Source organism: Podarcis pityusensis, assembly GCF_964106645.2.
Source record: "Podarcis pityusensis genome assembly, chromosome: 6".
In the NCBI taxonomy this organism is placed as follows: Eukaryota; Metazoa; Chordata; class Lepidosauria; order Squamata; family Lacertidae; genus Podarcis; species Podarcis pityusensis.
The window spans coordinates 37341551-37358660 of record NC_138030.1 but is presented as its reverse complement, the minus strand read 5'-3'; the positions used below and the strand labels follow the sequence as shown (position 1 = coordinate 37358660).

At 41.1% G+C, this 17110-nt stretch overlaps 1 protein-coding gene across 1 annotated transcript in view; it reads left to right on the top strand.

The window, feature by feature from the left end:
- The first annotated feature begins 1228 nt into the window (after positions 1-1228).
- CAMK1G (calcium/calmodulin dependent protein kinase IG) overlaps positions 1229-17110 on the top strand; it is a 38898-nt gene continuing 23016 nt past the window's right edge. Inside the window, 3 exon segments of the mRNA XM_081009864.1 lie at positions 1229-1466; positions 1471-1501; positions 11292-11409. Of these exon segments, the coding sequence (XP_080865990.1) occupies positions 1389-1466; positions 1471-1501; positions 11292-11409 (227 nt within the window). The 5' untranslated portion in view covers positions 1229-1388.

The window sequence follows — 17110 nt, the reverse complement described above, 5'->3', positions numbered from 1 at the left end:
GGCAAACATCAGGAAAAGAAGGGGAAGTGGTAGAATTTAGGTGCAAAGGGGGCATCTGTTCAGTTAACGACTTTATATTTTAGCTTTGGGATCCCCCCTACAACTGATGATGTTCAAACTGTGTACAGTGAACACATAAGAGGGATTGTGAGGATGGGCCCCCACTCTACATTTCTTCAGTTGAACGTTTGCATAGAACATATGTGCGTACAGTTTGTGTGTAGGACATTCTCTATTCAATTAGAGAACACCGCTTTACCAGAGTTCCTATTGTGCAGGTGAAGCTCTATGCAGGTTCAACTCTATACATGCAATCTGTAGATTGAATTGAAAGTGTGAAGACTGTTCTCCCACCTCACTGTATGTTCAGTGGACCGTTTGAACATCTGCATGAAGTCCCCATCCCCAGAGTTGAATATAGTGTGACAGAGGTATCATTCCATATCATGTCCTTCAATCTTTGGCTTTGTGCATGGTTTAACTAACCCAGTGTGGAAGCTAAACCCCGGGCAAAAACTCCTGCTAGTGCAACAGGGCTCCCACATCTTTTCTCTTTATATGCACCCTCCAAATCTGCTCTAGAGGCTCCAAAGAAACCCCAGGACAGCATGCAGAAGGTGTTCCATCTGGCAAGCGAAAATGCTTACACTAACCGAATACTCAGTGCCATGTTGAATTCCACCCAAAGGCTCTATCATACTACCTTAAGCTCCTTTAAAAAAGGGGGGTGGCCTCCAACTGCTAGAGAGACTTGATGGTGCCCAAGCACCATTAATGAATGTAGCACATACTTGCAAAATGGTTGACAACAGAAATTGTTGAGGGAATAGAAAATGAGATTCTCCCATGTGATCTGCTATCACATTCTAGGGTTGCCCTATTTCAAAAAATAAAATCCGGACACAAAAGTTATTTTTGCCCAAAGTTATTCAGCTTCTTTTGCAAAATCTCAGAGGAGGAAAAAATGTTTCTGAACTATTGGGGGGTGCCAAAATCATACATCCAGATTTCCCCAGACATTTCAGTGATTTTTCCGCCCGGGTACTGTTTGCAATGGCCGAATACTGGCTATGTCCAGGAAATTCCAGACATATGGCAACCCTATCACATTCCATCACATGTTCATTACACATTTGTAATATCCATAAGGAGAATGAGGTATCGTGTGGACCTTCCTAACTGTTCAAGGCACCATCAGCTTGGTTCACAGCTTCCCTGTTTGCTTGCTGATGACAGGGGCTTCTTGATTCCTCATGTCACTGCAGTTCATTTCAGTGGCTTATTCAAGCTATCTTTTCGAAGCTTAGCTTTCACATGGTGTCCATGTGAATTCACTGATCACAAGGTGAAGCATGCTGACTGGAACAGCTCAGCTGTATGTTTGATTTATGCTGTCTGCTGAACAGTCAGGCTCCTCAACTGAATGGCCTGAGAGGAGCAAACTTCATGATTCCCTGTCCCATTTCTGGAAAAGGTGTTATATACAAGAATGAAACTTCAGGTGCGGCAGATTCTATTTTCATGCTTCTATTCTTGTGCTTCAGAAGTCTTGTCTAAAGTAGAGAGAGGGGAAATTTAGACTTTGTCATTTTATGACCCATCAGCTGCCCACCTAAAAAAGGTTGGGTACTGATAAGAAATCTAATAGTTCAATCTCTTGAAAGCAACATTCTAATGATTAAAAAACTTGTCATGACTTTGTTTGTTTTGAATATACTGCTTTGAGCACTGACATGATTGCTGAAAGTTTTCTGCTGTTGTTTTCCTCAGAGTTGTTTAAACAATTTTCAGAAAGTCAGTTTTAAAAATTAGTTTCACCCAGTCTTCATTATGGATTACATGTCTCCTGATAAATATTAGCCAGTCTTTCCTGATGTTTCATGAGGATAGCAATAATAAAAAAGACATGCATATCTGTTTGAGAAGAGTTTGCAGTCTTACATTGCAATTCTATGCACGTTGACTTGGAGGTATAGTTTGAGTTTAATGGGAGTTAAGTGAATATGAGGTGGTTCTGTACCTCAGTAGAAGAACATACACTTTGCTTCAGTAAAGTTATAAGTTCAATACAATTAAGAAACTTGTATGCAAGGAACAGACGGGACTAAAGCTTTTTAACCTTGTGTGCTAAGGTTTTTTTTGTTACTAGCAAGAAGTGTTATTTTTGTGGCTTGGGTTTGATATGAGAGAAGCTTCAGACATGATACCCCCTCACCTGGAGTCTCAGGTGGTACAACCCAGTTCATCACTTCAGGTGGTTCATTCTGCTATCTCATTCTTATGCACCTGTCAATCAGGTCTATTTTGGCCAGCCCAGAAAGAATTGCCAGAACTTTCTGGAAAATAACACTGTTCATTGTGCAGGCACTGCATTTTAATTTGTTAATGTACAATGTTGACAGTGCCAGATTCAAGTTTTATATTTTTGCATTGAACCAACAAGTTATATTATTCTAAAGAAGTGCTGAACCAATTCAATCTTGCCCAAGAGCCAACAAATAAGAACAAAATACAGTATTGCATTCAGAGTGGCTCTTTGGCTCAGTACTGATTAAACTATTTGAGGAATGAACCATCGGATGACGTTTACCCTCCACATTCATTTGATCCTGTCAAAGTTCTTTTGATTAGGTGAACACTGACTTTTGCAATACAGTTCTGTGATGTGGCCCTGTTTTCAGGGTGAGGAGGATTTTCTCTGAGTAGGATTGTGTCTTTAAAATCCAGGTTTCAAATATCTGAATTGCCTCAAATTTCAGTGACGGCAAACTTTCCAGTGACTATGTGACTCAGCCATGCAGTATTACAATTTGTGGTGTTTCTTGTGCAGATTGTTAGGTAGGTCAAGGACAATGCCAAATAAAACTAGACAGCTGCAAGTATTGACAATAAAGATTTCCCTTTTGAATCTGTCCATCAGCATGCAGATAACAGCCACAGAAAGCCATCTTTTACCGAGACTTGCAAGTTAACAGCTCACAGGGGAACATGCACACTTGCAAGTGGATAAAGGCCAACTCACATTTTGGCCTTTAAGGAGTTTGTAGACTGAAGCTGTCATTCTTTAGCAGCTGAGTCAATTTCTCTTTCAGTACACCTGAATTAACCTTTGAAACCCAATGCTGGGGCACTGGAAAATCATGTCACCCCATTAATTAAAGGTGGCAAATACAGTTTCAGTAGGAATTGAAAATCTTAACTACCTGCCACAAGAAGTGAACTTTTGGCTTCTTTAGCTATAGTTATTTCTCCCTGTTCAGAACGTTCCTTTTAACAAAAGATTCAATTAGGACACCGGCAAATTCAGCCATGGGCCTGGAGGCTCTCCCTCCTTGATTCTGAAAAGTGAGAAATGGAGTGTGCTTTAGTCCAGTATTTAGGCAATATTGTTCTTAGCATCAATTCCTAGTCTTTGGTTCACAAAAAAGAGAGAAAGAGAATTCTCAAGTGCCTGCGCTTAATAGTGCTCCCAGAAATCTGTTTTGAAGGACTAACTTCTTAAGCAAAGGTATAATATTTTCTTGGTACATTTACATTTTCTGTTCATCATATAAAGTGCTACTGGGTACTTGACTCAATGTGGTGGATAGATTGCTGAGAAGGCCTGGATTCAGTTATCTACTGAGCTATGAAATTCCATGGATGACCATGGGCTTATCATTCTCTTGTAGCCTCACAGGGTCGTTGTAAAGATTAAAAGAAAAAAGAATGGGACCACATATGCTGCTCTGAGCTCTTTTTGAGAAAGAGGGGAATTCTAATTAATCAATGCTTTATAGAACTAGGTTGTAAGAAGGAGCATCTGTTTGCATCTCAAAATGTGCAGAATTCCCACATAAGTAGGTATATTGTAAACCCAGATGATACAGAAACCCCCAGTTTATATTGATCAGCAAACAATTATGTTTTGGGTTTTTTCAGATATTGGTGCAGTGATGTCAGTTTTTAGATATCAGTGCAGGATACTCTATTTTTTTTATTTTTTTTTAAACAATTTATTGGATTTTACAATAGAAATAAACATAATAAACAATATAACATTTATCTTAACATAATTTCACATTTTCTTTGGACTTCCTCACGTCTCCCGCTCCCACTTTCATCGTTATAACATTTTGTCAGCAATTTATTATCTTATTTACATTCTTATATCCCTTCTGTGTTTCATAATCTTCTAGTTCTCGAAAGGAGTTAAATTTTCACAATCTTACTTATTTTCTTAAAATCCTCTAAATTTAGTGGTGCTCAGTTATTTTGATCTAGCATCCTGTTTAGCATTCACTCAAATTACAATATTTTTGTAAATAATTCTTAAATTTCTTCCAGTCCTCCTCAATCCTCTCTTCTCCCAGGTCACAAATTCTGCCAGTCATCTCAGCCAGTTCCATGTAGTCTATCAGTTGCATCTGCCATTCTTCCAGTGTGGGTAGATCTTGGGTTTTCCAGTGTTTTGCGAGAAGTATCCTTGCTGCTGTTGTTGCATACATAAAAAATGTCTGGTCCTTCTTTACCACCCCTTGGCCGACAATACCCAAAAGGAAAGCCTCTGGTTTCTTAATGAAGGTATACTTAAATACCTTTTTCAATTCATTATAAATCATTTCCCAGAACGCCTTCACTTTAGGGCAAGTCCACCAGAGGTGGAAGAACGTTCCCTCACACTCTTTACATTTCCAACACTTATTGTCAGTCAGGTGGTAAATTTTTGCAAGTTTGACTGGGGTCATATACCATCTATAAATCATTTTCATTACATTTTCTTTCAAAGCGTTACATGCAGTAAATTTCAATCCATTACTCCACAACCTTTCCCAGTCCTCAAACATGATATTATACCCAATGTCCTGTGCCCACCTTATCATAGCCGATTTAACCGTTTCATCTTGTGTATTCCATTTTAACAGCAAGTTATACATCCTTGAAAGTACCTTAGTCTTTGGTTCTAACAATTCTGTTTCTAGTTTCGATTTCTCCACCTGGAACCCTAGTTTCTTGTCATTTTTAAAAACTTCTTTAATCTGAGCGTAATGTAACCAGTCTCGCACTTTGTCTTTCATTTTCTCCAAACTCTGCAATTTCCAGTTATCTCCATCCTTTTCTAGTATTTCCCAATATTTTGGCCATTTAGCCTCCATATTGGGTCTTTTTCGGGCCTTAGCTTCCAAAGGTGAAAGCCACCTTGGTGTTTTATTTTCCAACAAGTCTTTATATTTTGTCCAGACATTAAACAGTGATTTTCTGACAATATGGTTCTTAAAGGCCTTATTTGCTTTAACCTTGTCATACCATAAATATGCATGCCATCCAAAAGCATTGTTAAACCCTTCCAAATCTAACACATCAGTGTCTTCAAGAAGTAGCCAGTCTTTTAGCCAGCAGAACGCTGCGGCTTCATAATACAACTTTAAGTCTGGCAGGGCAAAGCCCCCTCTTTGTTTTGCATCAGTTAATATCTTAAACTTAATTCTGGGCTTTTTGCCCTGCCAGACAAACTTGGAAATATCTCTCTGCCACTTCTGAAAGCACTCCGTTTTGTCCAAAACCTGAAGTGTTTGAAATAAAAACAACATCCTTGGCAATACATTCATCTTGATAGCAGCAATTCGGCCTAACAAAGAAAGTTTCAATTTTGACCAACTATCTAAGTCTCTCTTAATTTCTGTCCAGCATTTTTCATAGTTGTCCTTAAATAGACTTAGATTTTTTGCTGTTATGTTTACCCCTAGGTATTTTACTTTTTTAACCACATTAAGTTCCGTCTCATTCTGAAACCGTTCTGACTCTGTATCAGTCAAATTTTTTCCCAAGACCTTAGTTTTCTGTTTATTTAATTTAAATCCAGCCACCCGACCAAAGTCATTAATCAGTTGTAATACTCTTTTCGTACTAGGCTCTGGCTTCTGCAGGGTCAAAACCAGGTCATCTGCGAAAGCTTTTAATTTGTATTGTTTCTGTCCGACCTGAATTCCTTCCACCAACCGATCCCCTCTAATCATGTTCAATAGCACTTCCAGAACCGAAATGAATAACAAAGGGGAGATAGGGCAACCTTGTCGTGTCCCTTTTTCAATTTTGAACTCTTCTGTAACCACATTATTAACTATCAATTTAGCTTTCTGTTCTGAATATATCGCCTCAATCCCATTCTCAAAACCCCGTCCCACTCCCATCTCTTTTAAATTTCCCATCATAAATTTCCAGGAGATATTGTCAAAGGCCTTCTCCGCATCTATAAAAATTAAAACTGCTTTTGTATTTATATCTGTTTGCAAAAGTTCCAAAATGTCAATAATGTTCCTTGTATTAGCAAACAAATGTCTACCTGGGAGAAAGCCGGCCTGGTCCTTATGGATTACTTCATTTAAAACTTTTTTAAATCTACTTGCCAAAATGTCTGCAAATATTTTGTAATCCACATTTAGAAGGGAGATGGGACGGTAGTTCTTAAGTTGTGTCTTTTCAGCTTCCGACTTTGGTATTAATGTGATAAACGCTTCCTTCCACGACTCCGGTGCCCTCTTCCCCTCCATAATTTCATTGCTGACCTCCATCAAAGGTTGTATCAAATAGTCTTTTAATGTCTTATAGTACTTGGAGGTCAGCCCATCTGGCCCTGGAGATTTGCCGAGTTGCATGTTCTAAATGGCTTGTTCAATCTCCTGTCGTGTTATTTTAGAATTCAGGATTGTCCTATTTTCTTGTGACAATTTGGATAGTCCATTTTTTGCCAAAAATTGTTTAATCTCAACTTCGTCTTGCGGCCCTTGGGTGTATAGTTTTTTGAAGTATCTCTGGAAACACTTTCTAATGTCCACTGGATTCTGAATGTTTTTTCCTTCAACCTCTAAATTTGTAACCGTATTTAATCTTTGTCTTCTCTTCAACTGCCAAGCTAGCAGTTTTCCACATTTATTCGCCGACTCAAACGTTTTTTGTTTCATTAGTTTAACCTTCCATTCGATTTCCTGATTTATCAGTTTAGAATATTGTGTTTGATAAAGTTTAATTTCTCTCAGAGTTGGCTGTGACTTCGGATTCACTCTTAGTTTCTTCTCTAATTCTTTTATTTTATCCAAGATCTTATCTTTTTTCTCATTTTGTGTTCTTTTCTTTACTGCATTCTGTTGTATCAAGAATCCCCTCATTACAGCTTTACTTGCGTCCCAGACGATTCTTTTTTCCACCGTAGTATTCATATTTATCTCAAAATAATCCTTCAAAACTTTTTGGGCCTTCTTAGTAATTTCCTGATCTCTGAACAAATTGTCATTCATCTTCCATCTAAAGGATCCAGTAGGTAGTAGTGTCATATCCATCTTTACTGCATTATGGTCGGAACAGGTCTTTGGGCAGATTTCCACTTTTCTGACCTTAGGTGCCAGGCCTCTAGAAATCCATATTTGGTCGATTCTTGTCCAGGTCAGTTGGGCTTCAGAAAAGAATGTTCCCTCTCTTCCTAGTGGGTTCTTTGTCCTCCAAACATCAATCAAATCCATATTGTCTGTCATTTCAAAAAAGGTTTTAGGTAGTCTGCCGTCTTTTGTAACATTTTGACTTTATGACTTGTCCATGTTAGTTGATACGACCCCATTCATATCTCCCATCATTATGATGTTGTTGTAGTCCAGATAATCCAGCATTGTCTCCTGCAGCTTCTTGTAAAATTCCGATTTCCCTTCATTAGGTGCATAGATTCCTAATATCAACAGTTTCTCTCCTTGATATTGTATCTCAATAGCCAAAATTCTTCCATGTTCATCTTTAAATAAGAATTTGGGTGACAGGCTCTCTTTTGCATATATCACCACGCCTCTCTTCTTGACTTTATCCGACGATACAAATTCCTGGCCCAATCTTTTATTTATTAACACTTTTCTGTGGAGAGTGCAGGATACTCTAAAGCAGCCTTGGCCAACGCAGTCACCTCCAGATGTCTTAGACTACAAATCCCATCAGCCCCAGCCAGTATGTTCTGGTTGGGGCTGATGGGGATTGCAGTTCCAAGACATCTGGAGGGCACCAGGTTGGCAAAGACCACCCAAGGACATAGTTCTTAAAACAGGTGCTGTCTAAGGAGGTTTCTAGTGGAGGCACATCCACCTTCCTTGCTACTCACTCAGGTGGGTAAGGGAAAAGAAGGCACAACTATTAAACGTGCAGGAGCCCTGCCTTATTTTCACCTGGCTACCCTACTGATCTTTCAAAATATTATTGTTTGCCATTAAAAAAAATAGATGCACCCGCACTCATTATCCAAGGAATTGGTTAAGGAAAATACTGTTATCCAAATCCTGGCAAGGGTTCTCATGAAGAGTAAATGTCTTTCTAGAGTTTTATGTCCTGCCCCAGCTTCATGCCAAAGTAATATTGTCTTGTGAGTTCTACTTCAGGGATGGGGGAGCCTGTGGCCTTCAAGATGTCGTTGGACACTAACTCTCATAGGCCCAGCTGGTGCAGCCAATGTTCAGGGAGTTGATGGGAGTTGATGTCCAACAACATCTAGATATGTGTTTCCCATTCATATTCTAATCATTTGATACATTCTGGACCTTTTTGATCAGTTGGGCCATATAGTAATTTTTCGCTAACTTAATAAACTAAGCATTTGGGAGCATTCATGGCCAGTATCTTTCTTTAATTCCTGCTTTGAATGGAAAGTGTTAACTCTGTCAAGTTAAGGTTTGTTTCCACTAATTCGTATCTTGGAATAATTGACAGGGGCATTCATTCTGGTGGCTGTAGAACTTGTCTGGTTTTCTGTGTGCTTGCTCTGAATTCCATTGGTAGGCTATTAAACTAAATGAGCGTAGTCAGAATGAGATCCTACATCTCTAAGAGCAACTATAAACTACCATCATTAGCATCTAAACTACTGTGTTAGCATCTAATATCCCAAAGCTTTCCATTTAAAATGAAGATGTGCAGGCAGCCACCCTAATAGAAATAGCAAGCATAATCATTACGGTGCATTGTGATGGGATTGAAAGGGAACAGTTTCCATGTGATTATTTCCAAAATTGATTCAGTATGGTAATTGTAACATGTCCTGCTCTCTGCGTATAAACAATGAACAGGTTTAATATCTTTTGCAATGAGAATCCAACCTTGTCTATCACAGTGAATAATAGGACTCAGCCATTAATAGAAATTATGCTTGTGTTTCACATGTACGTTTTTAGTGGCTCATTTCTTGAAGGATGTGCGTCTTCAGTAAGAATTGTAGGCTCTCAACTCGGCTAAGAATCAGCTCTCTCTTTAAAACTTTAGCTTTCAAAGTTGTGCTGAAACCCCTGCTTGGGTTTATTTTAGTCAAAACTTACCAGAGCACAGCCTGAGTGTGTGATGCCTTCTTTCAGTCTGAAGACAACAGCAGAAGAGGGTACCTCAAGAGCAAAACACCATTGTTGAATTCAGTAACGGATGGACCTACTGCACTACTAAACTTCAGAGACAATCATTTTGTTTATCTTGATTGTGATGGGCACAATGGTAGATTGGCAAGCCTTAACTTTCAAATGTTTTAACAATCAGTAGCAACAGCAAAATGCTTTCTCTAAAAACTAGGCTTTTTTTCTTTTTCTTTTTCCTTTTGCTAATGTAGCTGAGTCCATAGACTTGCAAAACACCCCAGCAAATAATGTATGTGGTAGAGGAAAACTGTCTCTTCCTAAATTTACATTTTGTACCTTGCTGTGGCCGGTGGGTCTTAATGCCACAGCTACCTACCAATTCCTGGTTTAAAATATTGGTGTGTGATAGCTACAATTAGTTATTCACCATAACTAGGTGTTGCCATGATAATTCACCTCATGCATTAGCAACATGTATTTTTCTTCCCTTTGTGTCTGGTTAAAATTAACAAAAGCAAGTCCCATCTTGCAGGAATCCTGGGTTGAGAAATGCTGAAGACTGCTGATTTACAAAATTTGTGAAGGTCAATTTTACCATAACCAGTCTAATGTTATAGTGGATATGGGAGACCAGCCATTAAAAAAAGTGAGTCTCCTGCTCAAGAAGAATGACTTAGTATTCCTACACATTAAGTTCAATGGCTGTGAAGCACGATACCTTAAAACAGAGGTGGGCATGCTTGAGGCTTGTGGAATCTACTGGATGTCTTTTGTTTACTAGATCCCCAAGATCCATCAGCTAGGTTTGAGCCATAGTGATGCAGGTGGGACACGAAGAGGCTATTTAAACAGGCTCTGTGAATTGAAACTCAAGGGAGGTTGTTTCCTGCCCTACCCCATCCCCAATGCATTTCATTACTATTATATGTTGCTGTTTGCACCAGAGAGGAGCCAGAAATGTCTTCATCTGATGTGTATTACCTGTTTTGTTTCCCCATACTAAACTCTAATTCACTGAAGCTATCTGCACATGTGCCTGGCGTGCTCTGGTCCATGGGGTCACGAAGAGTCGGACATGACTAAATGACTAAACAATAACATCTGCACATGTACTACAGCTGCCTGAAATGTATACATCTCAGCTTAAGCATGGCTTCCTTTTTTCTTTCCTTTTTATAAATTGGATAGAAGCTGGTTTGAAGGGAAATGAATCAAATAGGAGTTTTTCTCCAGCAGCTATGGGATACTTATGGGTTGTGGCTAATGTCACTTAAATTCAGTTGGCTTCAGACACCAGGGGTAGGATGAGCTAGATCTGGAGTAAGTGGTAATGTGTACACAGCCTAGGTGTTAGGCCCAGGAACTTGTATTCATTACCAGAACTGAACACTCAGCAGTTTCACACAAAGATCCCTCCTATTTGGCTTCCACCCCCACCCACATTTTCTTAATTTCAACAGAGAGAAAGAAAGGGTTATTGCTATTGTTAAACAGAAGTCAGAAACCTTTGCCAATCTGCCCAGACTCGCCAGGGGATCTACCAGTAGATTCGGATCTACTTTTTGCCCATCCCTGCCTTGGAGTACCACTGATGTGAGAAGCAGCCCAATCACCATTGCCCAAATTAGGATAGACTTCATCACATGATAGTACAGAGTCCTTTGTGGGTTCACATAATTTCTAATAGTTTAGTCTTCCTCAGGCATGTGGTTTGAAGAAAGGCTACAGAGCAGAGAAGGGGACTGAATTACAGAAATGGGCCACAGGCTATACCAGAGCCTATTGGAAAATGAAATAGACCTGCCACACAAAGATGAGAATGTATTGGAGGGTTAGCATTAGTAACTGTGTTCCAGCTGCAAAAGCAGCGACCAGGTTTTGTTTTGTTTTAATCCCTGTAACAGTTTTTACTTCTCTGACACCATTTTGATTTCCTGTCAGAACTCTCAGCTTCAACTCTGGAGAAAATGGGCTGCCAACAAGAGGAGGAGGGCAGTTCCTGGAAAAAACAAACCAGCAACATCAGAAAAACATTCATTTTCATGGAAGCACTTGGATCGTAAGTGTTCATTATTCTTTTTATTTATCTTTAAAAGCACTTATGCACAGTCATCTCAAGGTGCAAGTCAGCACCCAACTGGAAGCAGACCACTGTTAGGTCATGGCCTGATCCAAGGTGGGTTGCAACAGGAGCACTACCACTATGCAAATACAGGGTAAAATATTAAGAAATGGGTCCCTAAATGCATGTTTGGGTTAAAAGTGAGTACTGGGTTGGAGAAGGTTGAAGGTACCTGAGGTAAACAACAACAGTAACAATGAAACTAGTTAAAAACAAATCAGTTGGCACGATATAATTAATAATAATGCTCACCCCACTGTGAAAGAATTTTCAGAAAAGATAACTTCACACAGTACAGCAGGGGTGGGAAATTCTTTTCAGCCCCCATTCTCTTATGGGTAATCTTCTGAGGACCACATCCAGAACCAGAGGCAAAACTTAGTAGAGCAATTATTGTAACTAATAAAATAGTACATTGTGGCGCTGTGGGTTACACCACAGAGCCTAGGACTTGCCGATCAGAAGGTCGGCAGTTTGAATCCCCGCGACGGGATGAGCTCTCGTTGCTCGGTCCCTGCTCCTGCCCACCTAGCAGTTCGAAAGCACATCGAAAGTGCAAGTAGATAATTAGGTACCGCTCCGGCGGGAAGGTAAACGGCGTTTCCGTGCGCTGCTCTGGTTCACCAGAAGCAGCTTAGTCATGCTGGCCATGTGACTCGGAAGCTGTACGCCGGCTCCCTCGGCCAATAAAGCGAGATGAGTGCCGCAACCCCAGAGTCGGCCACGACTGGACCTAATGGTCAGGGGTCCCTTTACCCTTTACCTATAGTAGGCAAGTTTCTGCAAATTAACATGCCCCACTCTAGCCTCATTCCACACAAGCAAGAGTCATTGTCAGAGCTCATAGACACATTTCAAAGAGGAAAAAACACTCAAGGAGAATGCCAAGCTGTTGGAGACAGAGGGGTTTGGAAGAGATCTTTCTTGTAGCAGAGTTAGTACAATTGCAATTGCTCCAAGCACATTAAAACTTGGTTAGATTTACATCTGCTCTCATCCACCTTCAAGCAAATGTTCCCCACAAATAACTTTAAAAAGGTAAAGAACCCCTAACAGTTAAGTCCAGTTGTGAACAACTATGGGGTTGCGGTGCTCATCTCACTTTACTGGCCGAGGGAGCCAATGTTTGTCCGCATATAGTTTTTCCGGGTCATGTGGCCGGCATGGTTAAGCCACTTCTGGCGAAACCAGAGCAGCACACGGAAACGCCGTTTACCTTCCCGCCGGAGCGGTACCTATTTATCTACTTGCACTTTGACGTGCTTTTGAACTGCTAGGTTGGCAGGAGCTGGGACTGAACAACAGGAGCTCACCACGTCGCGGGGATTCGAACCACCAACCTTCCGATTGGCAAGCCCAAGGCTCAGTGCTTTACAGCACAGTGCCACCTGCATCCCACAAAAAACTTAGGCTAGGATAAATCAGACACCGAGCTTTGCAAATAAGTGAATGTTTTGCTCAACGAGTTTCCAGAAGTTGCATCAAAAAAGTCCCCATTGGTCAGCAGTAAAATGAAGGTGAAAAGGGTTCCAAATGACTTAAAAGAAAAGTGCATAGTTTACTTCCAAAAAGCATCTTGCAATCTTAGAGCGCAGGCTGTTAAATCTCCTTTTGGAGAGATCAGTTCACCTGCAGGGAGCCATGGCTGCATGGCTTACTTGTTCCAGGAACCATGAAAGGGAAAAAGAAACGGGGGGGGGGGGGGGGGCAGAGGCTGCTGATAATCTGCTAAGCCACACCCACTCTAATTTAAGATCAGGGTTCAGATTAACCCTTTCATGCACACAAGTGCAAGTCAGTAACTGTATATTACAAAAGAAGGAAGGCTGGTGTGGGGTGTGACCTGGGAGGAGAGAGTATGGCTGAGGAAAGGGGGTGCCCTAAGGAGAGTTCCATGGAGAAACATAAGAGTGTATAATGGGTGTCATTATGGCCATTGGACTTCCCTCAATATGAACACAACCCACCACTAGCGTGGAAAGGAAACCCCACTCTCACTCTCTGATAACAACAAACATGACCAAAGAGGCAGACAGTCAGCTACAAATTCCCACTGAAAACCATGTGGATCAGATAGCAACTATACCAGTATAAATACAGCACAGCCCTAACTCCCAGCAGCCTCAGTCAGCATGGCCAATGGTCACAGATGAGAGGAGGAGGAGTCCGGAGGGCCACAGGTTCCCCCCTCCCCGTGTGATGTCTAGTTAAGTTATAAGATGCAGTAGAAATCTTTTGTACAGCTTGCAGTCGTCATTTCTTACTGCCTGCTTCATTCCAGCTGAGTGTTTACAGAGTCATTTTACTTGCTTTCCCCCTTTCTCCCCCCCCCCTTTTCCATTCTGTTTGACAAACACAATCAGTGAGTTTCATAAGGACCTGTGCCCCAATTGCAGCTGCCACAGCCTCTTGATTATGATTACATGGCTGAGTGGTCAAAAGATTTCTCCTTCACACATTGCATCCTCTTTAATTCTGCCATGGCATTTAAGTGACTCCAATATTGTGCCACAAGTGTCATTTTTCTCCTCCCTCAAGCCCGTGAGGGGTCTGCTTGTCTTCGCAATTATCCCTGCCTACCAAGATTCATTTTGTTCATAATGGATTTTTAAAAACACTTTACTCACTGCCACTGTGTCAATTTACATTTTCCCAACAGGCTTCCTTTTTTTTTTTAGGTGTCTCAACAATGTCCCAAATTGCCTTTAGAAAGCTCCAGCCCTTATAAAAACCTTTGTATTTCAACTTTTACTTGCATCTCGACCAGGACAAATTACTGAACTGCTGATTTTCCCCGTGAGCAAAATTTGCATTTGGATGTATCCTAAAATGAACAAGAGGCACTTTAATCTTAAAAGCTATCGACTGGTTGAAAAGTATTTGTTGTTTTGAAATACTTATGTAGAAACAGGGTCTAGGCAGGGTTGGGTACCCTGTACGTAGACTGGCCCCCCTGTGGCACTTACGAAAGAAGATGCAAGTTTGCATAAAAGTTGCATATGCTTTATGTCACATGCAATGTTGTAGCTTCTTTTGCTGGTTGGGGGGGAGCAACCTCAAATATATCAGGGTCACAAGTGAAGTAGTAAGATGTAGGAATAACAGAGATGGCAGGAGGTTGGATACAGGTGAGCTGTGCAGAAGCACGCTGACAAGCATGCTCCAAGCAAGCTGCCGGCTAGCTCTGTAGAGGCTCCTTTTATTAGCAGAAGTCAACAATTGGAAACAGTAGTGAAACCACCCTGAACTTAATATATTTCCATCTAAGCACATTTCCAGCATTAGCAAATACACATGTTAGCAGGTGTTTCCCTAAAATGTTCCCCAATACTTGATTACTTCTGCATCCCCGGTCATGCTCCAGCCAAGCGTTATGTCTAGTAAACAAATCTGTGAGAGGACAAACAGGCGAAAAACCTTGTTTTCTAGCCAAGAAGGCAAAAGGTCAGGGAAAGCAGGTGCAACGCTCCTTGACATACTGTTGCATGTCTGGTGCGAGGTTTGCCTTCGCAAAGCAGAGCATTACCTCCACATCAAGATGTCCAACAGAGAGAATATCAACAGCATACCTTCCAACACAATGTGGCCCAAATCTGGGACACCATCTTCCAGCTCCACATTCCTGTGTTAGTCACGTGACCTGTGCAAGATCACAGTCCCCAAAAGGCACTTTTAGGAGCTACAAATATGGGGCAGCTCCATGCACCAAAAAAGTGCAGCTTGAAACTGCAAAAGACTGTGGTGGCCATTTTGGCCACTGTCCTTTCGCAAGAAAAAAATTGATGTCCCTTTTCTCTGGGGCAATTGGTGGGTATGCAACAGGTGAAGCTTGCCCCATATTTGTAGTTCCAAAAGGCTTATTCCGCTTAATATATTTCTGTCCCCTAGCTGTTAAAGGCATAAAAGTCCTGCTCGCTTCTAATACCAACCCTTAACCATGCAAAGAAGTTTCACGTGCTGGCAATGAGCTATGTTACTGCAGGTCAGGTATGGGGCCCTCCACACGCTGCTGAAACTACAACTCCCATCATCCCAAGTCATTTGCCATGCCTGCTGAGGGCTGTAGTTCAGCAACATCTGGAGGGCCAAATAGGTTGTTTTATATCTAAAAGCTGATTGTTATTTCTGGCTAATCAGAAATTGGCTTGTAACTCTCCTGTTACGGAAGTCAATTGTGGCTTGTACATTGCTGCATCAGGCAACTGAAGTGCAAGAGGTGAAGGAAATGCCCAAAATATATAAACAGCCCCTGTGCAAAGTACCAAGCCTCCCTTCCACTTTATAACAAAGCTATAAACAGCCAGTGGCAGTGTGAGCCTATAATGGAAAATGATACAAGAATTGTGAGCAAAACTGAAACATAATTGATACGGTTAAATGAAAGCTTCATTTGCTAGAGAGAGAAAAGCAAAACCCTATTTCAAGGATTTGAAACTGATAAATTTACCTAACTTTGAATAGTGATGGAACTGGAGCTTTGGTTTTAAAAAGAATATACAGAGGTCTGTTCCTTTAAATGCTTTTAAAATATATTGGGTGTATAGCCTGCCTTTTTCACTTATGCTTTCATGAACACATGTTCTAAGCTGGTGATGCATCCATGGTTAGTCACCCCAGGGATGAGATCAGTTATCCAGAGCCAGTACCCTGCAGTGCAATACAGAAGGAAGGCGAGAGAAAGCTTTTGTTTCCTCTGCGCCAGCTTGTTGATTCAAGTAGTCTAAATGTGGGGCTGTAATTATCTTAAACTGTTTAGAAATGAAAGATAGAACAGATGCCGGAGCATCTGAGCTGTGGGCTGCTGATTTCCTACTGTCTTCAGTTACGAGGAAAGATGCTGCTAGAAATTCTGACTCCTTCCCCTATGCAGTGGGCGTTTCGGTGGGGAAGCGTTACTGGAAAGGGCAGGTAAGAGAATAAAATAAAGTGCAAGATGGAGACAAGAGCACCCAGAATCTCATCAAAACGCCACCATTCCGAGCTGTTCACACGCCACATGTGTGTAGGTGCGCTGTGAAACCGTGGAACCTGCTGGTTCTTCATTTGTGATCCTAAGTTAATAGGCTTCTGTTCTCTTTAAAGAAAAAAAAGCAGCACTTTAGTTTTCCAAACCTCATAAAAAAAGAAAAAGAAACCAGGCATGGTGAGCTGAGCACAGGCCATGCTGAGGATCAACATGAATTAGACAACGTTCTCAGAATTAGCCATTAAATACATAGCATTAAAAAAAGTTGGTAGTGGGTGTGGTGGATCAGTCATCTGGCCTATGGGGCTGTTAGGGGGCCTTTGCCACAGACGCAGTCCTGATCTAGATCAGAGCCCCCATATCTACTATTTGCATTGGGAGAAAACTTCCCTTGGTGTGACTATGAACTTTCGTTCCAAAGCAAATATGAGGCACAAGGTGGCCAGTTGGGATCACAGGGTTGTATCCAATGAAGTTTTACTCAGAGTAAACCCACTATGACCAATGGGCCCCAAGTTCATTGTGTTCTTTGATTTCAATGGTTCTACTCTGAGTATTGGGTGCAACCCCTAGAAGGTGGCAAAAGGTTAAAGGCCTCTACCTGCTGCACCACAGTCTTGATTTAGATTGTGTGGGGTAGCATGCTTATGACTTGGTGCAATTGCTAATTGT